At 42.8% G+C, this 22,268-nt stretch overlaps 1 protein-coding gene and 1 long non-coding RNA gene across 4 annotated transcripts; one reads left to right on the top strand and one right to left on the bottom strand.

Moving 5' to 3' along the window:
- Nucleotides 1–5,403: 5,403 nt before the first annotated feature.
- PEX26 (peroxisomal biogenesis factor 26) lies at nucleotides 5,404–16,266 on the bottom strand. 3 transcript variants are annotated; one of them, XM_086714540.1, is made up of 6 exons: nucleotides 16,126–16,266; nucleotides 15,634–15,929; nucleotides 14,164–14,304; nucleotides 13,385–13,680; nucleotides 11,602–11,748; nucleotides 5,404–8,380 (listed from the first exon to the last, which is right to left on the bottom strand). In XM_086714540.1, exons 2-6 carry the CDS (start codon nucleotides 15,846–15,848, stop codon nucleotides 8,280–8,282), a joined length of 900 nt encoding a protein of 299 aa, XP_086570666.1. In that variant the 5' UTR covers nucleotides 15,849–15,929; nucleotides 16,126–16,266; the 3' UTR covers nucleotides 5,404–8,279. The 3 variants fall into 3 exon arrangements, with proteins under 3 accessions (XP_086570666.1, XP_086570667.1, XP_086570669.1); XM_086714543.1 differs by lacking the exon at nucleotides 5,404–8,380 and adding an exon at nucleotides 10,208–10,653; XM_086714541.1 differs by lacking the exon at nucleotides 16,126–16,266 and having other exon boundaries at nucleotides 15,634–16,049.
- A 158-nt stretch (nucleotides 16,267–16,424) lies between these two features.
- LOC147579414 (uncharacterized) lies at nucleotides 16,425–17,973 on the top strand. The gene is made up of 2 exons (XR_015253917.1): nucleotides 16,425–16,544; nucleotides 17,767–17,973. It is a non-coding gene; the product is annotated as an uncharacterized LOC147579414 (long non-coding RNA).
- Nucleotides 17,974–22,268: the final 4,295 nt, after the last annotated feature.

Raw genomic sequence — 22,268 nt, 5'->3', positions numbered from 1 at the left:
AAAATAGATGAAGGGGAATTGGAGATACAGGCTTCCAGTTATGGAATGATAATTCATAGGGATAAAAAGCACAGCATCGGGAATATAATCAATGGTAATCAATAACGTTGTGTGGTGACAGATGGTAACTACACTTATGGTGAGCACAGCATAACCATAGCATAATGTAGAGTTGTCCAATCACTATGCTGTACACCTAAAACTAATGTAACATTGTGCATCAACTTCATTTTAAATTTTTTAATTTTTTTTTTCAACGTTTATTTATTTTTGGGACAGAGCATGAACGGGGGAGGGGCAGAGAGAGAGGGAGACACAGAATCGGAAACAGGCTCCAGGCTCTGAGCCATCAGCCCAGAGCCCAACGCGGGGCTCGAACCCACTGACCGCGAGATCGTGACCTGGCTGAAGTCCGACGCTTAACCGACTGCGCCACCCAGGCGCCCCTCAACTTCATTTTAAAAAATAGAAAAATACATAAATATGTATATTATACTAGTTTGAAAAAATATATATTCTCTTACAAACTCTATTACCTCCTTAGTCACTAGCCCCCACCCTCCTCTTCCTAAAAGCCATAAGTAAAGGTAAAGCAGAAAGCATATTATTTTTATATGAAATTTATTATCAAATTGGTTTCCATACAACACCCAGTGCTTATCCCAAAAGGTGCCCTCCTCAATACCCATCACCCACCCACCCACCCCTCCCTCCTACCCCCCATCAACCCTCAGTTTGTTCTCAGTTTTTAAGAGTCTCTTAAAAGCATATTATTTTTTAACCTATTACCTGATTAGTTTAAAATTTTTTTTAACGTTTATTTAGTTTTGAGACAGAGACAGAGCATGAGCGGGGGAGGGGCAGAGAGAGAGGGAGACACAGAATCGGAAGCAGGCTCCAGGCTCTGAGCCATCAGCCCAGAGCCCGACGCGGGGCTCGAACTCAGGGACCGCAAGATCATGACCTGAGCTGAAGTTGGACGCTTAACCGACTGAGCCACCCAGGCGCCCCATATTACCTGATTAGTTCAAATAGTTCACAGGTGCCTGGGTGGTTCAGTCAGTTAAGTCAGACTTAGATGAATGGATAAAAGAAGTTGTGGCATATATATATATATATATATAATAATGAAATATTACTCAGCCATAAAAAAAGAATGAGATCTGCCATTTGTGACAACATGGATGGACCTAGAGTGATTTCAGTCTCAGCTGTGAGACTTCAGCTCAGATCATGATCTCACAGTTCGTGGGTTCGAGCCCTGCATTGGGCTCTGCACTGACAGCTAAGAGCCTGGAGCCTGCTTTGAATTCTGTGTCTCCCTCTCTCCCTGCCCTTCCACCTCTCTCTCTTTCTCTCTCTCTCTCTCTCAAAAATAAATAAACACTTAAAAATTTTTTAAATAGTTCACAGAAAGTGATAATTTGCAGTTGGCTATGTAACTATACACAAATCTCTAGTGAACCATTTAAGTCTTACTTAATTCAACTAAATGTGCCTATATAAAAAGTCAGTATCTATTTAACCTTTCTATTTCATGTACCTATTTCAAATATTTTTTAAGAGGCTCTGAACTGTCAGCACAGAGCCTCAGATGGGTCTTGAACTGAGAAACTGGGAGATCATGACCTGAGCCAAAACCAAGAGTCAGATCCTTAACCAACTGAGCCACCCAGATGCCCCTCTTTCAAATATTTTAACCTATTTTAATAAAAAGACTTAACCATCCTATTTCATAATATTAAATATTATGTAGGATTTTCAATACCCCATTCTATGTATGTCACTTAATACTTTTCAAAGTTTGTATAGATTTTTGCTCACTTGACACAAAGTATCATAAAGAAAATAAGGCAGGTAATTTTTATTGCCATCTTTTAAGTGAGAAAATTGTGATCCAAGATTAAGTGACTTTTGCAAAATTATAGAGCAAGTTAGTAGCAGAGCCAGAACCAAAACCAGCCTAGTCCTATTTCCAAAGGTCCACATCATAACATACTTTCCTTTATCTCCCTCAAAATCATTCTACACCTTTGAAAAGTAAAAAAAACAAGGAATAAAACAGTATATATAACATACAATTGTATTTTTAAAAAAAAGAAAAATTAGGATCTACATCCATATTTTTTTAGATATGTACAAAGAAATGCTAGAAGAAGAAACAAAAAAACAAATAGCAGTGGCCAGTACTTGGGAGAGTACTTGGGAAGGAACTTGCTAGATGGTAGATAGGAATAGAAAGTTCTTCACATTAAAGCGTTTTCATACTTTTTAAAAAACTATATGACTGTCCTGCATATTCAGAAAATTAAATATGTTCTTGGGGCACCTGGGTGGCTCAGTTGGTTAAGTGTCCAACTTCGGCTCAGGTCATGATCTCATGGCTAGTGAGTTCGAGCCCTGCACCGGGCTCTGTGTTGACAGCTCAGAGCCTGGAGCCTGCTTCATGTTCTATGTCTCCCTCTCTCTCTGCCCCTCCCCCAGCTCATGCTGTCTCTCTCTGTCTCTCAAAAATAAATAAACATTAAAAAAAATTTTTTTTAATTAAATATGTTCCTAAATAAACATAAAAAAAAAAAAAAAAAAAAAAAAAAGGTTTGGCACTTCTTTAAGTAGTTAGAGTCACCTGCAAAGCCTAGTTCCTGAACTGAGAATCAGGAATCAGGAGAGGCTACCTGTTTTGCAGTTTGATATATGAAAGACACTGGTTTCTAACACTACTGGCTCTCCCCTCCCACATCTCACACTTAATTAATAGCCACAATAACTAGCACCTGCTCACTATATGCCCTGAACTTTTTAAGTGTTCATACATGTTAGCACCATTTAATCCTCACAACAAACCTATGAAGTAAATACATTATTATCCTCATTTTACAGATGAAGAAAGTAAGGCACAGGAAAGACAGTTTGCCCAAGGTCAAAATTGGCAAACCAAGATATGAACTTGGGTATTATGGCCCCAGGGTTCACACTCTCAAACACCGTCCCACACTCCCTCTCACTTATATAGCAAAATTACCTAATTGGGTTTAAGCTTTGTTTTTCAAAACAAAACAAACAATTTTTAAAAATGCTTTGTAGGGTAGGGGGGAGAAGGGAACGTGGGTGATGGGCATTGAGGAGGGCACCTGTTGGGATAAGCACTGGGTGTTGTATGGAAACCAAGTTGACAATAAATTATATTTCATACAAAAAATGCCTTGTAAAAATCCATGTGTTTCTTGGGAAGATTAATGGGTCATGTCTTTTAGTCATTGTCTTTAACACTTCTGAAATAGCTAATTGTCACCTAGGAAACCATGAAATCCACAAATGGGACAGAACAGTAATGAGTACTAAGAGGGGAGGGAGTAGATCCTCAGAATGTTCCAGAGCAATGGGTACCTGCTGGGAGGAGGCTGCTATCCACAGTCAGACCAAATGCTAAGGGAGATTTGGAATGCGCAGGGTGGCTCTTTTAGCATAACAAGCCAATTTTAGCAGCTTTCCAGCTTGGCAATGGATTGGGAAGGGTGAGCAAAATTCTCAGACAACACTTTGAAAGTGATCAAAGACACAGAGTGGCTTCCTTTCAGAAAAACCGCCCATTCCTTGGGATCCAGCTGAGGCTGCTGGTAACCAAGAGCTTGGCATATCCATATAAGTCATCTGATAGAACCACAAGCTTGTATTTATATCTACACTGAAGGATACCTGCCAAGCTGTCTTTGTCATCACTGGTACAGTTGAAAAGGAATACCTCCTGCTCTTTCCCTCTGCAGTGAGCTGAGCAATGATACTGCTAAAACAGGTGCCAAAGTCCTGTGTCCTTTCTTCTCTTTCTACATCCACCTCCACCCTTCAGCTCTGATGCTTGCCTTTCTGCCCACCCTCTTTGCTATGTCTATTTCTTCCTTCCTCTAATTCTTGAGACTGAATCCAAGTTTATTCAACAAATCTTTATTTCATGGCCTCTTACCTGCATGGCTCATTCTATGTGTTATAAGGGATATAAGAACATGAACTCCAGCCCCAGTCTGTCTAGGTTCAGATCCTAGCTTTACCACTTAATAGCTATGGGACAATTGGGCAAGTTATTTAACCCCTTTGTATCTGTTTTGTCATCTCCAAAATAGAGATAATAGGGGAGCCTGGGTGGCTCAGTCAGCTGAGCATCCAACTTCGGTTCAGGTCATGATCTCACAGTTTGTGAGTTCAAGCCCCACATTGGGCTCTGCTCTGACAGCATGGAGCCTGCTTGGGATTCTCTCTCTCTCCCTCTCTCTCTGCCTCTACCCCACTCAAGCACTCTCTCTCTCTCTCAAAATAAATAAAGTTTAAAAAAGGGGGGAACATAGGGGTTTTATACACTGCGATCCTATCACACAATGGAATACTAAATCTCTAATAAGAATGAGGCAGCTCCATATGAGCTAATAAGAACAATCATCCAAGATTAATTAATTTAAAAAATTTTGGCACAGCATGTGTAGTGTATGTATGCTATCACTTACATAAGAGAAAGAAAAGCTTAATATCAAAGATTACCTCTGGAAGTACAAACAAACTGGCAACAGTGGTGGCCTCTGGGCAGGAAACCAGAAGTGGAAAAAAAGATATTTTTTTCCATGAATATCCTTTTGTAACATTTGAATTCTGTTCCATAAATATAAAACTTGAGTATCACTTTTAAATGGTCTACATGTACACATGTGCAAACGCATACATGTAAAAGAGTGGAATCACCTGCGCAAAGCTCCTCAGTCCCTTCTAAGCCCCTTTCCAGAAGCAGAACAACTCTGTCCTTGTCCAGCCCATCCACCCCTGTAATTGCCCAGAGTAGCCTAATTTCATCTCTCCACCTCACCCCAACCTCTTCATTCTATTTGACCACAGAAGAGCATTACCCCCATTGCTGCTCTCCTTAGCATCCCTAAATTATAAAATATCTGTTCTATGTTATATTCTCTCAGAACCCAGTAAAACAAATCAATGAACTCCAGCTAAAGTTACCCTTCCCAGATATATTTGCATATTAACAGTGAATTTCAGCCAGAGAGTGACTGATTTTAGAGCCAGTGAAACAGAATCATATTGCAGTGAAAAGAACACCACACTTGAGGGTCAGGAGACCTTGATCTTATTCAGGCTATGTGATTCAGGGCAAATCACTTCACCTCTCTGGTTCTTGATTTCCTTAACTTAAAAAAAAAGTGAGGGGGAATATAAGAGATGATCTTTCCAGATCTAACACTGTAAAATCCCACCATACAATGCTGCTTCTCAGATTGCCATCCCCTGAACTTGATGTGTACCATGTATGTTCAATAGCACTGTCCGAAAGAAATTCAATGTGAGCCATATATGTCACTTTAAACATTCTAGTAGCTCCACAAAAAAAGTAAAAAGAAACAGTTGAAGTTAATTTTAATAGATTTTATTTAACCCAATATATTCAAAATATTATAATTTCAACATGCAATCAATACAAAAATTATTGAGTTTCCATTCTTTTTTTTAATACTAAGTCTTCAAAATCCAGGTGAGCATTTTACATTTACAGAACATCTCGATTTGGACCAGCTATATTTCAAGTGTTCAAAAGCCACACGTGGCTAATGGCTACCATACTGGACAGCACAGGTATAGGCCTAACAAGGATGTCCTCTCTTCATTTCTGACCTTGTTAAGCCCAAAGTTGAAGACTGATTTAATACAAGCCTCCATCCTTAGAAAAGGTCAAAGTCATCAGAGCAGTTTTGGCTCTGAGTTCCTCGTCTGACTGGGAAGGTACCTGGGGCTGGTTACCAGACAACATTGCAGAGTTCAAGACAAACATAAAACAGAGAACCAAGAAGCCTATAAGCAGAATAATATGAAGGAACTTCAGGGGACAGACAGAAAAATGAACTGGGCATAGTTGAGTCTTCTTTTTACTCAGGGTTTTCACAATACAAAACACACTGTAAGCACACAGACATTTTGTCATGGCAGCTATATCAGCTCATTAGTTTAAACACCTCTGAATACCTTCAAATTCCCAGGTGTTCAGCTAAGCAATGGAGAAATAGCTACCACTCACAAGAGTTCTTATTTGAGGCAGCGTGCCAAGCACTAGGTAAGGAGGCTCTCATTTGCTCCACCAAAAGTCCCTATGAGATAATAACTCACTAACAGATGAGGACACTAAGGCTGAAAAGGATAAGTCACTTTCCAACAGTCACACACCTAGTGAGTGGTACAGCAGGAATCCAAACTTGATTCTTAAACACTGCCACAAGCCACACTCTCCAGCTTCAAAGAGCTCACAGTTACTGGAGGCAAGAGGATTTCACAATTATAAGGCCATAGGGTCACTACCACAGAAAGGACATGAGATAGGGGCCTGGAAGCAGAGGACATAGGGAAAGGATTCCCAAAGGTAACCCTTGAGTAAGTCTAGAATTGAGCTGGCCAAAAAGTGGGAGCTCGACCTTCCAGAGGGAACCGAAGGAGCCAAGGTGTGAGGAAGCATGCAATGTTCAGAAACCTGTGACTGGCTCAGCAGCTGGAGGGCAGTGTGAGTAAGGAACAGAGACCCCACATGAAAGAGGAGGTGTTAGCCAAAACTAGTGCATAAGGGGATTTAAATTTAAGAAGAAATCCCATGTGAGCCATGGGAAGCCATTAAAGAGTTTTATCTAGGGTAGTGAAAGGGACCGGATTTTTATTTTCAGAAATAATTCCAACAGAGATCTCACCTTGTCTCCTTTCCTCTCCCCAAGGGTCTTAACTATTTAAAAGCCCAAACATAAAAGCACAGATTTGTTTCCTACAGAGTTGGACACACCCTAGGGATTTATCTCCCAATGACCTGTGAGGTTTACTTAGTCTACCCATTTTACTAAAGAGAAGTTATTGACTTGGAATTCCTGAAGAGGAACCTATGGAAAACTACTAAACGCATCTCCTATATTACGGCATCAACACTGCCCAGAGCCCCAGGAAGGAATGATTTGTTTGGCCTTCAGCCTCAGAAAGGCTAACCCCTGCAGGAAGCCTTTCATAATTCTGACAGTGTAGTATTGTGTACATATACTTGCACAGACACATGTAAGATTCTCGCAGCCAGTGACAGAAAACACTGAAACATTTCAAATACTCAAATGCTATGGCTCCAATGCCTCCTCCCCCTAACAATGAATAAAATCGTTCATTGCCTTCAAAACCCATGTCTTCCCTCTGCACAACTCCCTCCACATATCCCTTCCAGCTCACCTGATTACCCAGTTCCATTTTCAGCTCATCGGCCGCTAAGGCTAACCTACTTTTCAAGGCCACACAAGCAGAAAGACTTCTACATTATACAAACAATAAAATATAATTAGAACAACAGGACATAGAAGGGGTTGGCGGACCAGCAACAGTATGTACTGAGGAACCAAAGATACAGGTAGAACCTGGTAAAACAGCCATCAGACAAAGTACAAAAATACTATTGCAGAGCAGGGGGAAGGGACTGACAGGAAGAAAGAGAGCACAGGAATGCTGAGTGTGTAATAGAGCAGGACTTGGCCACTGACAACCTGGAAAATTGAGCTGAAGCCCAAGAGGCACCGAGCAGGATCATTTTCCCCAGTGAGAAGGGCACAGCAGCCTTACTTTGCTTTCAATAGTGACCTGGGTGGTTCTGAAAGCCATGTCCTGGTCTAAAAAGAGAGGGCCCATGCAGCTTCAAGCCCATTGCAAAACCACAGGAATAATTAGACCAGATCTGTGGAGAGGAGCATAGAGGAGAAGTAAAAGGCCCTCTCAGATCCTCACACTCTGCCTAATTAAGGACCTGCCCTGTGAAGCAAATCTCAAAGGTAAGTTTTTCAAGAAAGTAAAAGGCCAAGGGTCATTCCATCAGAGTTTTCTGAACTTCCAGCTTCATTAACCTGCTGACCTGAAAAATCAACCCCTTGCCTTGGCCAAGAAGATGGAATATTTCACGGATACAGTCTCCTTTCCCAAACCCCTCCTTTATGAGGGGCCCCTGGTAAAAGGGAATACTATTCTGGAGGACTTGAGCTCTCTGGCCCCCTTTGTTTCCACATTTCCTACCAACATCAGCCAAAGTAGGGTGCAAAGTGGAAAACATTCAGGTGGCAAAACACAGTTCACCATACTGGATCAGCTCTTTCTAGAATCGGGCTGGCCCCACTCCTATGGGGGCCCAGCCAGCAACAGGAAATAGGACGCCATGGATGAGTTACTCTGCTTCTGTCACAGCAAACTTGGGGATTAGCAAGGTTGAGGTGAATGGGAAAGACCACTCAGTCATGGATAGGAAGCCGGTAGAGAGAAAATATGGCTTCCTGAATCCGATGGAAGAGCTGAGACAGCTTGCAGAGGAAGGGCAAGGATGAAGGAGAAGCTGCAAGGGAAAAGGAAGTATGATGTCAGTATCCCCACCTCTACTCCCCTCCTCTTCCCTCAGCCTCAAGTCCCATCTCTTGGAAACTCTGCCACTCTGGGAGTATGTCTGATCTTTTTAAAGCATATTTTGATGTTTAATGTTATTGGCTCCTCCTCCCCTCCCCAACAATATATTCTCTGGGAGATATTTTCTTCACTTGGATTTAAAAAAAAAAAAATCATGTCTATTTTTTGAGAACGAGAGAGACAGGAGCGTGAGCAGGGGAGGAGCAGAGAGAGAGCGAAACTCAGAGGAGGCTCCAGGCTCTGAGCTGTCAGTACAGCTTGAACCACAGACAGTGAGATCATGACCTGAGCTGAAGTCAGACTCTTAACCAACTGAGCCACCCAGGTGCCTTGGATTACAATCACCTTAAGTTTGCTGAGAAAAAGATCGAAACTTATTATATTTTTAATCTAACTTTTTGATACACACACACACACACACACAACTGGTGATGGTGGCTGCCTCTGGGAAGATAGGCTTTTAAGAAGAAACTTCCTCTCCAATCCTTTTTGTACCTTCTCAACCTGGAGCCAAGTGACAGTATTACCTATTTTTATCATCCGTTAATTATATTGAAAATAAAGTAAAATCTACCTCTTTGGAATTAGGGCTGAGTTGGTGGGTTTGTTTTTCCTTATTTGGTTACTAATTTTTTAACTGATTTTTTCTTCTTAAAAAGAAAAAATGTTGTTTTTAAAGAAAGCTATTGACAGTCTCCTCTCTTTATAGCCTTCCTACAGAGTCCTAGTTGCAGCCTAGCCATGGGTTCTCCTCTCCTGCAGCACCACCACTGCAATGAACCAAGACTGCCACTGGGGGTCAGGAGTGTCAGGCCAGGGCATTTTAAGGAAGCTCCAAGCAGCCATGGAACCAGCAAGCTCAAACTGTCTCCTGCTGTCCCCACTTAGAAGACCAGGACACTAAGGGCACCTGGTGGCTCAGTCACTTGAGCCCGACTCTTGATTTCAGCTTGGGTCATGATCCCAGGATCCTGGGATCAGGCATACATCAAGCCCTGCTCAGGCTACATGCTGGGCCTGAAGCCTGATTGGGATTCTTTCCCTCTGCTCCTCTCTCTCTCTCTCTCTCTCTAAGAAAAATAACTAAATAAAAGAAAAAGAGCAGGACTTTTAAGAACCATAAAAAAAAAATTCTAAATTGTATCAAGTCTCTAGAACAAAGCAGAAAGTCAGAGGGTGAGCAGGAATGAATACAAACTATCCTTAGTTCAGCAAAGTGAAAGGACAACTTTTTGTTTGTTTATTTTTCAGAGACAGAGAGAAAGAGAGAGAGCAGGGGAAGGATGAGGGTTGGGGGGGGGGGAGAGAGGGGGAGAGAGAGAGAGAGAGAGAGAGAGAGAGAGAGAGAGAGAGAGAGAGAATCTTAAGCAGGGGCTCAATCCTATGGCCCTGGGATCATGACCTGAGCCAAAACCAAGAGTGAGATGCTCAACTAACTGAGCTACCCAGGCATCCTGAAAAGGACAACTCTGAACTATGCAAAAAAAGCTCGCTGAAGAAGAGAAAGGGAAATGGAGAAAATGGGGAAGACTTGAAGATTACATCAAGAATAGGCAGGGGTGCCTGGGTGGCTCAGTCGGTTAAGCAGCCGGCTCCGGCTCAGGTCATGATCTCACGGTCTCTCGAGCCCCGCGTCGGGCTCTGTGCTGACAGCTCAGAGCCTGGAGCCTGTTTCAGATTCTGTGTCTCCCTCTCTCTGACCCTCCTCTGTTCATGCTCTGTCTCTCCCTCTCTCAAAAATAAATAAAATGTTAAAAAATTTTTAAAAAAAGAATAGGCAATTTTTTAAACAGACAAATTATTTGTGTGACCCTGGGCTAGTTACTCGTTTCCTGTGGTTCTTAGGTTTCTCAACCAAAAAAGAAAGAAAAAGAAAATGAAGCGACTAGAATAAGGGTTTCCAGTTTTTCCTGCAGTTTTAAAAGTTATAATTCTATAATCCTTAGAGTTATAACTCTAAGTTTAAATTCATGAGGAGAGTAGGTATTAGATTATAACTCACATAAAGTAACACACAAATACAAAAATCTAAAAGAGTGAGCTCCTAATCTTTGGCCCAACACTTAATTTTGAGGGATTAATCCTCAGGAAATAACCAGGGTTGTTCCCAAATAGCACTTAGAGAGTTTATCAGTCCCCGGATCAGTCTCAGTGCTGGGCATGGATCTTGCTTGGGATTCTTTCCATCTGCCTCTCATCCTCTCTCTAAAATAAAAAAATAAATAACTAAATAAAAGAAAAAGAGCAGGACTTTTAAGAAAAAACACTGCAAAAAACAGAGTAAGAAATCATCAAGGGGTGCTGGGTGGCTCAGTTGATTAAGCATCTGACTTCAGCTCAGGTCATGATCTCATGGTTTGTGAGTTCGAGCCCCACGTCGGTGTCTGTGTTGACAGCTTGGAGCCTGGAGCCTGCTTTAGATTCTGTGTCTCCCTCTCTCCCTGCCCCTCCCCAATCTCACACTCTGTCTCTCTCTCTCTCTCTCTCTCTCTCTCAATAATATATAAACATAAAACAAACAAACAAAAAAAGAAATCATCAAAGTGTTCAACAATAGGGAACTGTTAATCAATTATGGAAGTTTCTATCAATTGGAATATTATTTAGCCATTGAAAGACGTTTTAAAGAATATTTATAACCTGCAAAATTGCACCTATATCCATAAAGAAAAAGACCGAAAGTATAGCCATTACAATGGCAAACTTTTAGGTGATTTCTGTTTTCTTTATACTTTTTTCTATTTTCCACATTTTCTAAAGTATACATGTATTTTATTTATAACTTAATACAATTTTTTTTAGATATGATGATTAGGAAAAAAATTTTTTTTTAATTCTGAGTTTCTAGTCAGAGTTCACCCCTGAATAAAGGAGATGACAATGATTCAGTCAATGTTCCAGGAGTCAACAGAGTAGAGGCAGTTTCCTCCACGAGGGATTGCTCTCATGAATTCCAGGGCTATTCTCTCCTAGGTGGGTCTGGCTGGATCTCAATGAGGCCCAACAATCCCTCCTCCCTATAGAAGAGACTTGGGGAGAAGTGGCCCAGGAGATAGATACCTCCGTTCCCAGGAGGCCTCCCACAAGCCCAGCCCCTATCCAACTGTCCCTTCCCCAGGAAGAGCGGGAGGGAAGACTGGCTTCATCACTTACCTGGATCAAACCTTACCACCAAGAGGCAGAGGATCAAGGCAGCCAGGAGGCTCTTTTTGAAGGGCAGGGAAAAGAAGTGGCTCACTGTAGAATCCCAAAGCCGGCGGAGCAACATCAGTAGTGACAGGAACTTGTGGGAGAAGGAGCCTGGTCAGGGAGATAAAGCATAACTGCAGCATAAGTCACAGGAACCAGCTTCACTGATTCTGAGCTTTCAGCTTGATTATGAGAGTTGAGCAAAAGGTAACAAGACTAGTTTATTCATGTAATTCATAAAGTGGTTGTAAAAGAAATTCTAAAAACTCCAAAATGTTTTGAGGACAGACAACATCACTAGAATATCATCTCCTTAGGAGAGACTTTGGACAGACAACACCTACTCAGCTGGGTAAACCTGGCATATTTGGTGTGTTTTTTTCAATAGACTCATTATTTTATAGCTTTCTTTATATTCTGGCCTAAGATATGTACAGAGAGTTACACAGAGCAATAGTTCTTGATGATCACATTAATACAGGAAAATGAAGTGCACTTAATACATATAGTGAAGAATTCAAAAGTCTTAAGTTCTAAATATAAACATGAACACCACCAGCCCAAGAACAAGTGGTGCCAAGTCCTGATAGAACACTCTGAACTTGCCATCAAACCCTTTTCCTAACCTTTCCTCCCCAGGAGATGGAGGGGCAGAGAGTCTGGGTAGTCACAGCTCATTCTTGAAGCCAACAACCTGTTGGCAAAGAAGTGATTCTATCTCAGAAGTTTCATGCTCGTTAGCACACAAAGAAAAAACACTTTGGAGAACAGGATTACATTTAACTGAAGAACTTTCATAGAAAAAAAAAAAAGGATCAGACTTATTCTGTATATACCAAGAGAAAAATCAAGGAACAGTACCTAAAAACTACCAGAAAAAAAAAACTTAAATCCAGCATCAGGAAGAACTTCTGTACAGAACTCTTCACAGATGGAATGAGCTGCTTCTGGAGATAGTGGATTTTCAGTCCTTGTATAGACTAGATGATCACTTGAGGAAAAGGAGATGCAAAGGATTCAAAGACCTGGCAAGGGTCTGGAGCAGAGGACTTTTAAAATCCCTTGTAACAAAACAACCCCCAAGCCCGTACCCAACCCTGTGTAGGAACCCCTTGTATGATGCCAGCCAGGTGTATGATGTTGAGTCTTGAAGTGGCTCCCCTGTAAAAGCCATCTTGTGAAACTGCACTCTAATTGGCAGAGGTGGGCTGCCCCTTCGGGGGGACAGAGGTCACTGAAGAAGATACTCAAGAGATCTAGTAAATAAAGGCAGACAGCATACTGGGCAGTGGGGCCCAAGATGAAGGTAAATCATTTTTATCTAAGTCAATTTACCAAGTTATTGTGTCAGCTTATTTTCCTTTTGGTATCCCACCGCATACCTCAGCTGCATCTGTATTTGGGCCAGTCTTTAAAGGAGGAATAACATCCCACTCTGGCCAGCATGATACAGACAAGAGATCTAATGAAAGGACCCCAAGGAAAAGGTGGCTTTCAAGAAACAAGAGTTAAAGATTCTGAGACTCAGTGACACCTCCCTGTATGGAGACTCTCCTTCCACTGCCAACTACAGAGGGTCAGGGCTTGGCTTTTTTAATCAAATCAACAGGTTTCCTATTCTGCGATTTGGGAGTTACTCATACAAATAATTGCTCCCAAGCTCTTGGAAAAGTCATGATAAACCCCAAGGTCCAGGGGAAAGCTTACGACTCCACTTTACGGAGGCCACAGAAGGAGAATGTCCTACCTTCCTGGTTCAGCTTCTGGGCCTCCTCAGAACCCAAGCGTTGGTGTTTCTGCTGTTGCCTTGCCTTACTAATGGCCTGGAGTACGTCCAGCCGCTGTTCCTCACTGAAGCCTGCAGAGCCCACCACTAGCTCCTCAGCCTCTGACAAGCAGCCCAGGGGTAGCAGCACCCGCTGTAGGTGAAGTTCTGCCAAGGCTCTGTATTCTGGAAGGTCCTGATTGTCTGGGTCTTGCAGCCAGGCACTGACCACTTCCAGCACAGCTCCAGGCTCTTGCATTTTGCTGTATAAAAGAACACTGCAGCCCCGAATAATCCAATCCCCAAAAAAAGAACAGTTAGTGCTCCACGGTTGATTTACCTCTCATAAACCACTACATTCTCCCACTCAACCCCTTCCCTGTTGTCCTCCAGTCCTTCCCTAGGGGATGATGACATTGGTAAGAATTAGGAATTCCTAGGAAGTAGCAAGAAGCTCCCTCAGCTCTGACATATTCCAGTTGTATCACCCCTCTTCACATCTCCTATTCCCCTTTGTCCCCCTCCTCCTCTTTTCACTACCCAACATTCCCCCCTCCTCATGCTTTATCACTATGTTTTGAGGTCCAAAAAAAAACCAAAAACCAAAAAACAAAACAAAAATAAAAACACAGGGAAAGAATCATATTTGGAAGGAAATGGTAGAGAAGGGCAAAAGAGAAGATATTAGGCACTGATTCAGAAAAGGACATGAATATCCTTTTGTTCCTGAACTGATCCAATGAGTCAGAACAATGACCTACCATAGCTCCAGGACTTTGGGGGGTAGCTTTTCAGGAACCTGGTAATACTGAAGAACCCAGGACAGGACTTCCCGCCACCGATTCATTTCTGCCAGGGCCTGGATCCCCACAATACACAGGGAGCACTTCACCTCCAAGGAGCTGTTGGCAGAAGAACTAGTTCAGGTTTTAAGAAGTGGTCCCCTTCTGTTTCCATTCTCACTTCCACCCTGGGACTGTTCCTCCCCAGCTCCCAACTTAGCAGTCATCACCTCTACCCTCCCCATTAGTATTCGGATTCAAATTACAACTGGTCTTGGAGCATCTGCATGGTTCCATCGGTTAAGCATCTGACTCGTGATTTTGGCTCAGGTCATGATCTCAGGGTTCATGTGATTGAGCCCTACATCAGGCTCTGCGCTTACAGAGAGAAGCCTGCTTGGGATTCTCTCTCTCTCTCTCTCTTTCTCTCTCAAAAGTAAACTTAAAAAAAAATGTTTTAAAAAATTACAACTGGTCTCATGAGTCCCAACACAGAGAAAACTGCCCTTTCCCCAGGAGTTCGATGTTCCTGAAAACCTCCTGGAGGCAAATCAACTGTTGCCTAACACACATCTTTGTATCTAGGTGAAATCAGGGAAGGGGAAAGGGACAATGTGTAGCACAGATGTATAGGTGGAAAGAGAGCTGGAGCTAAGAGTTTGCTTAGTGACGAAACGGGCATGGAGCAAGGTTTCTGCCTAATTGTAGGTACAGGCACTTCACAACTGGCCTGTTAGCACCACCAAGTAAGGTGCCTCCAGGCACCTGGAATAACAGTCTTCAGCATTTACTGCAACAAGCCCCTACCCAACCCCTTGAAGAAAGCCAGAGATCCCCAGTTCATCCTTCTCTGGGGTCACCTTTGACTATTCTACCCATCACCTCCCCAGTATAGCCTATGTCAACATTATAATCCACAGAGAAATTATGCCCTCAAAAAGAGGCTGAGAGTATTTGAAACAGCAATGTAGGACCAAGCTTTTCTCCAGATTGGATTCTTTAATCCTATCAATCCTTCAACAGGATCAGGACACTACTCCTACTCTGAACTCCATTTCCATTCATCAGCCAAGGTCAAGTGAACAGCTTGGGGGAGAGGAGTATACCTAGGAGAGGACTTCCACCACCTGCTCGCTGAACCTGCTTACTGAAATAATTTGACAATATGCATTCTATCTTCCCAACATGCCATTCAACACTGGAACAGGGAAGCAAAGAACTGGCTGTGGGTTCTCACTAAGCTCTGTTGCACGACTTGACCACTTCTTCCTCATTGTGCAGTGCCTCTGTTTCCTCCTCTGTAGAATGGGCACACCAGCCTCTCAGAAAGGAACCACTAATGAAACCAAGGTGTAAGGCTCCTTGTGAGCAATCTGGGAAAGACAGAACTTCTAAGAGCTTTAGTCCCTCCCCAAGATCACCCGGAAATGAATGGAGCCCAGCACGTACGTGCCCGCATCAAGGTTGGCCAAGCTCGGCAAGGCGCGTTCACAGGTCTGCAGCGCCGCCCCGAAGTCCAGGTGTACAACTAAGAGGTCTGCCGCCTCCTCCAGCAGAACCACGGCTGCCGACGGGGCTGGGGCGGCACGCACAGGCTCACTGCTCCTCAGGGGCCCCCCGAGCCCCCTAAGGGGGGCTGCAGGTGTCGAGAAGTCACTCTTCATAGCCAGCCGGGGCTTAGGGCCTGTCTCCCCAGACGTCAGAGTGGCAGCCTCTCCGGGGACTCCGGGATATCCCGAGTCAGCCTGGGAGAAAAGGGACAGTCCTCATAGCCTTGCCCACAACCTTTCCCGAGGCCGAGTCCTGGAGAAGGAAAAGTTAGTGGCCATATCCAAGGCAATGGCTGGGCTGACTGGGCGGCTGCTCTAGCTCAAAACAGGTTGGCACGTGGGGAACCAGTTTACACCATAGATTTGCAGAACAGCTGCATCCCTGCAATACCTGAATCTAGCTTCTCTGGCCCCACGACATGTACTGATACCACCTTCGCCCCGGGGAGTGCCGTTCCAGGTTCCGTTTTTATGAATAGAGCCGCTCACTGCAGGAGCGGGACGAGGGGGAAGACATCTTCCCGGCTTTCGCAGCTGCCTGCAGACTCGGGGCTTCCCGGCGGCGCGGAGGACTCTGGGAGCTGTAGTTCCCTGGCTCTCGGTTCAGTCGCCCTCTCGATGCAGATAGAGGAGTTAGGACTACAACTCCCAGCATGCCACGCCCCAGGAACTGCCCCTGTACCCCGAGAAAACAAACTCGCAAGGACGTTTTGGGAAATTACAAAGCAGAGGCTGTGTTATGAGATGGGGAGCTCCCCTCACTAACCACTAACCAGCAGAAGCCGGACAGAAGAAATTCCAGTAATGGAGGTGAAATTACAAGCGGGCTTTTAATACTGAGCTTTCTCCAGGAATAACAATTCGAATATTAGGAAGTGGAGCAGGAAAAACACTGAAAAGAAACATCAGAGCTAGTCACTTTTCCTTCTATGTTCCTCCTTCCCAGGCATAGCTCACATTTATCCAGTGCTTATCCTAGCGCTATGCGAAACGCTTTGCGTGCAATCTCATTTAATCCTTCCCTCAACCCTGGGGGTTAGGAATACTGTTATCCCCATTGCACAGGTGAGGACATTGGAGACTGTTTAAATAATTTGCTGAAGGTCACACAACGAATAGGTGGAAAGTACAAAGTCAAAAAGGCTCTTTTTGCCCAAAGACATATATTTAACCACTATTCTGTTCTGCAGGACAGGACTGAGTCTATGCTTTCTATTCAGAGAATTTACAATCATTGCCCAAGCAAGTTACATAAGCTCATTGAGCCTCATTGCTTCCTATAAAATAGAGATATTCCTATAAAATAAAAACAAAGCCATACAGTGTGTAATGCAATTTATAATGAAGTACTAGAACAGAGCAGGTATTCAATAAATTATAGCTATAATAATAATTAAATAATTTTATACAGATACATAAATTATATTTATTTGTGTATTCTGTGCTTCACCCAGACTTTGCTGAATTTATACTTCTCTCAGCTTTAGTTTCTCCTCAGCTCCTTATGTTTTCAACTCTTTGTAAAAGTTATCTAGAATTGTTTATTCTGCTGGTGATTAGATTAGAAGTCCAGGCACAGGGCAAGTACCTATTTACACCATACATTCCCTTCCTTTGTCACTAGATATAGATATACCCATTGGCTGGGCTTTCAGCTCTCTGTAGAAAGTCTTCATGGAAAGCTGAAGCAGAAACATGAAATCCATCAGACTTCTGAGGGAAGAAAAGTGTAGACCCCGTAACCATATAAGGTGATGAAGTCAGGACTTCACTTATTCCACAAATACTTTTGAACACCTACTAGGTGGTAGGCCCTGTTCTAAGTACTGAAGATCCCACAGTTAACCAAAGAGACAAAAATGTCTGTTTTGTGGAGTTTGTGCCATAGTGAAAGGAAACAAAATAAAAAATAAGTAAAATACAAACAGTAGTGTGTCAAATGATAATAAATGCTGAGGGGAAATAAAGAAGAGTGATTGGACGTGACAACAGTGGAGGTTCGATATCTACATTTAACTTTGTTTCCTAACAGGAAATCCAGTGGTGGGGACAAAGCAAAGAGAAAACGTGGACCTTCTGCTCAAGACTAGCTCATTCCCACACAGAAAACTCCAGAGGCAAGCAGAGATCCCTGGAAATTGTGGATCACAGTCTCAGAATGAAGTGACCAAAATGTTTTATCAGTTCTGCCTCAGATTTGATTATTACAGCACTGCAAATAAAAACCTTGTTCTCAGAACTGGGTTTAGAAGTCTTCCTGAAAAATCAGGAAAGCAGTAGGAGCATCAGAAAATGGACTGGGGCTGGCCTAGACAGGTTGAGACCTCTCTTCACTTCCAGGAGCACCACCTCAGATTGCTTCCTTGAAAAGGTTCCTTCCTTAAGGGTCGCCTGGTGCTCAGTCAGTTAAGTATCTGACTCTTGATTTCAGCTCAGGTCATGATTTCAGGGTCTTAAGATCAAGCCCTTTCCTCTTTCCTCTCTCTCCACTCCTCCTCTCACTCACATGCACTCTCTTCTCTCATCCTCTCTCTTTCAACATAGGTAAACTTTAAAAAGAAAGAAAGAAGGAAGGAAGGGAGGGAGGGAGGGAGGAAGGAAGGAAGGAAGGAAGGAAGGAAGGAAGGGGAAAGGAAGGAAGGAAGGAGAAAGAAAGGAAGGAAGGAAAAGGAAAGGAAGGAAGGAAGGAAGGAAGGAAGGAAGGAAGGAAGGAAGAAAACCTCTTCCTTAAATCCTAACAAGAAGTTTCTTGCTGTTTCTGATGCTTCCAGGCGATGGCAGCACAGTCTTAAAAGAAACAGACTTTCTAGAAAAAAATTTGCCTATTTAGTGGTATAGCTGCCATAATGAGGACAAGATGGGAGGTGGGTGAGGGGATTGCTAAAAATCACATGAAAACATGATTGTGTTCCTATTTCTGTGTTTCACCCAATTTTTGACTATACAGGACTTCAGTGGTCTGTATGTCATCACTTAACCTTTAGCACTGTTATGTCCACAAATTGATTCTTTAACACATTACCATGACAGTCCACTATCTCCCCTTATGTCTGAATGTACCCAGAATTTCTCAGGCTAAGACACAGCAATCCTAAACATAAGCAAGTTCATTCCACCTGAGGGGGAATGCACAGATATTATGTATATAAAACCAGTCTTTCTGACTCAGGGTTCATGACACAAGCCTTGAAACTACCTATTTTCCCCTTGGGATAAGTCAAAGAGTGGAAATAAGGCCTGATCTATAAAGCCAGATCTAAGGTCTGGTCCATGCTAATATTTGTATCATTGGAATCTTCTCATTTTGGAAAAATATAGTAAATGAGATGAAAAATCCACATTATGGGCCATCCTCTAATCCTGACCCAAGCTTTGGAACTTGGTGCTCTTCCTTCTGTTCTGTAAGGTGCTCAGTCTATCTATCCATGGATTGCCTTAATCTGAAATGTGGATTTGCTTTGCTTGCTTTGGGCAGGTGATGAGTTGGTATTTTTGTACCAGAAAGAACTCTAGACTGGAAGATGAGCTATACCAGTTAGAATACTGGTTCCTTCAGTGACTACACCAGACCTCTAGAAAGTCACTGAAATCCTCTAAGCCTCAATTTTCTCATCTGAGGACATGGATAAGAACACCTGCCCATAGGGTGGTTGTAAGGATCAAAAGAGGCCACGTGACAATGGCCCATTGAACTCTTTAAATCTCTGGAATAGTTCAGGCTGATTATAAGGCCAATAGGTAAAATATATTGGGGAATGAGTAAGGAGAAGAAAGAATTTCATTCTACCTCAAAGTTCTGTAATCTTATTTTCTGACCTGGAATCCAACTCTTGACTCTTTCTTACAAAGGTCAGTAATGCTCATATCTGCAGTCAGCCCATCCTATCCTGCCCTCTCCAAGCTGATTCTACATTCTGTGACAATAGACAGCATCCATAGCTGGTCCATCTAACACATCTCTTCTAGCCAGGGATGTTGGTGGCAAAGCTCCAATGGAGTAGAATCATACCTAGTATGGACCTTTGACCAGAAGCAAGCCAGAAAGATAAGTATTAGCAGGGTGAAGATTATGTTTCTCCAGGATGGCCAAGGGGTGTGCCTCCTCATTCCAGAACTTCATCTGTTGGCATTTTTATGACTCTTTTTTAAAGACTGGACTTGGTGTTTAGGGCATAGTTCAATGCTTCCCATTTGCTCCTCTCCATATAGACACAGCAGAACTCTTACTTTGCTTCTGTGTCTAAAAAGTACTTATAATAATCATAATCATTCTCTATAGTACTTTACAACAATAAGGCAGGTCAATTTATAAGTATGATATTACCTGTGTACTAGGTGCTATTCTAAGGTGGTTTACATTTAACTCATTTTAATCATCAATAACCCTATGACATAAGTCTTAGTGTCATCCCTATATTGTAGATGAGGAAACCAAGGCACAGAGAGGTTAAGGAACTTGCCAAAGATCACACAAAAAATGCAAAGAAGGGCTGGGACTAAAATCCAAGAAGTTTCACTCTAGAGTCTTCCTTTCTTTCCTTTTTTTTTTTTTTTAAATTCATCCATCCGTGTCAAGAGAGAGAGAGAAAGAGAGAGAGAGTGGGGTGGGGGGTGAAGAGAGAGAGAATCCCAAGCTGGCCCCGAGCTGCCAGCAGGAAGCCTAACTCAGGGCTGGATCCCACAATCATGACCTGAGCTGAAATCAAAATTCTGACACCCAACCGATGGCCACCCAGGTGCCCCTAGAGTCTTTATTCTTAACTAATGCATAATACTGGCCCTACAAAATACTTTCACTTATTTTATTTGAGCTTAACAACCAGCCTGTGAGCAAGGTATATTATTATTCCTACTTATACATGGGAAACTAAAGCTCAGAAACTGCTCAAAACATTTGGCTTCAGTGGCAAAGCTGACATAATTACTGGAGATTTCTAACCAGATCCCATGCCCAGGCCATTCTTCAAAGGGTCACCAATAGATCCTTTTCATCATGGTGACTGGAGGCAGCCACTCTATGGAGACCTGTAGTCCAATTTCACTTTTTCTCACCTATTGCAGGAGTCAGAGTATTCACTCAGAGAAGTTTGAACAAATCTTTGTGATGCCAGACCAAGCCTGAAAAATAAAACAGGTAATGGATGCTCACTAGGAATAAGTCGGCCCTGGCTCTCTCATGAAAGAGTGGAAAGATGCTATCTCCTCCCTGGAATCTTTTCTGATTACACCTTATTCAAGCTAATCACTCCTTCCTTCAAACTCCCAATTGTGCTTTGCTTTTTTATGCCTTTCTTGTTGGTCCTTCCCAGTTTCCAAATCTTCTTATAGTTATTTGTGTCATTTCACTATTCAACTGTGCCCTTCCTGAGGGCAGGGACAGAGTCTCACTCAGGACGCTTGTGTGGTCTAGCATGGTGTAAAGCAATAGACACCCAATGCTCAGGAGGGACCCCACCTCTCCAGAGCTGTTCTGCATCATTTGGTCTCAACATTCGCTGGCAAGCACTATGTGAAAAGGTTGGAAGCTTTTACATAACCTAGACCAGCCACCCAAAAAAAGGAGATACCTACAGGTGTTTCCAGGTACCAATACCCCTAGCTTGCCTTCTTGGCCATAGGCAATTTGCAATGTTCCTTCTTATTCCCTCTTACTTACTTCTTAGGAAATATTCTAATAAACTCAGTCAACCTGAGTGATAGAATTTTAGATTTGGAAGGACGTTTAACATACCACAGCCAGAAACTGAGGCCAGGGGAGGTCAAGCAATAGCTTGATATTACACAGCTGAAGAAGGCAGCATTCCTTGCCCTGCCCCATGCTGCCCCAGAGAGGATCTCACCTTCACTCAAAAGTGCTTTCCTCACTAGCCCAGAAATCCTTGTCATTAATCATATTTTGGGGCAATTTATTTATCTTTTTTAATGTTTGTTTGTTTGTTTGTTTGTTTATTGAGAGAGAGAGAGAGAGCGAGCGAGCCAGGGAGGGGCAGAGAGAGAGACAGAAAGAGAGAAATCCCAAGCAGGATCTGCATTTTCAGCACAGAGCCCAATGCAGGGCTCAAATTCATAAACTGTGAGATCATGACCTGAGCCAAAATCAAGAGTTGGATGCCTAATGACTGAGACACTCAGATGCCCCACTTTGATTTCATTTATAGCATCAAGGTCACTGTTAACACACAGATACTGACTGGGAAGAGCAGCACGTGGAGTTATTGCCAGCCATTAACACCCATCACACCAGTGCTCTCTCCCCTCCCACCATGGAGAGCAGCAGTAGTTCTCAAAACCTGCAGTTTTTGCCCTAGCAGGCCTTCAGGGGAAAATGGGATTGAAGGGTTCTCAACACACAGCTTTAATATTCCAAGAAGAAATTATACATTTACCTGAGATAATGCTCTAAATGTTTGTTAATGGATCCTCCTTAGTAGACAAAACATTCCAAAACATAGGATTGATAGAGGAGCAATTGAAAGTGATCCTTTGTATTTAAAACTGAAATTTAAATTTGTATTTAAAACTGTATTTAAAACT

This window comes from Puma concolor, chromosome B4 (assembly GCF_028749965.1).
Source record: "Puma concolor isolate L17-30 chromosome B4, mPumCon1.1.hap2, whole genome shotgun sequence".
Taxonomy (NCBI): domain Eukaryota; kingdom Metazoa; phylum Chordata; class Mammalia; order Carnivora; family Felidae; genus Puma; species Puma concolor.
This window is presented reverse-complemented; position numbering and strand designations above follow the sequence as displayed.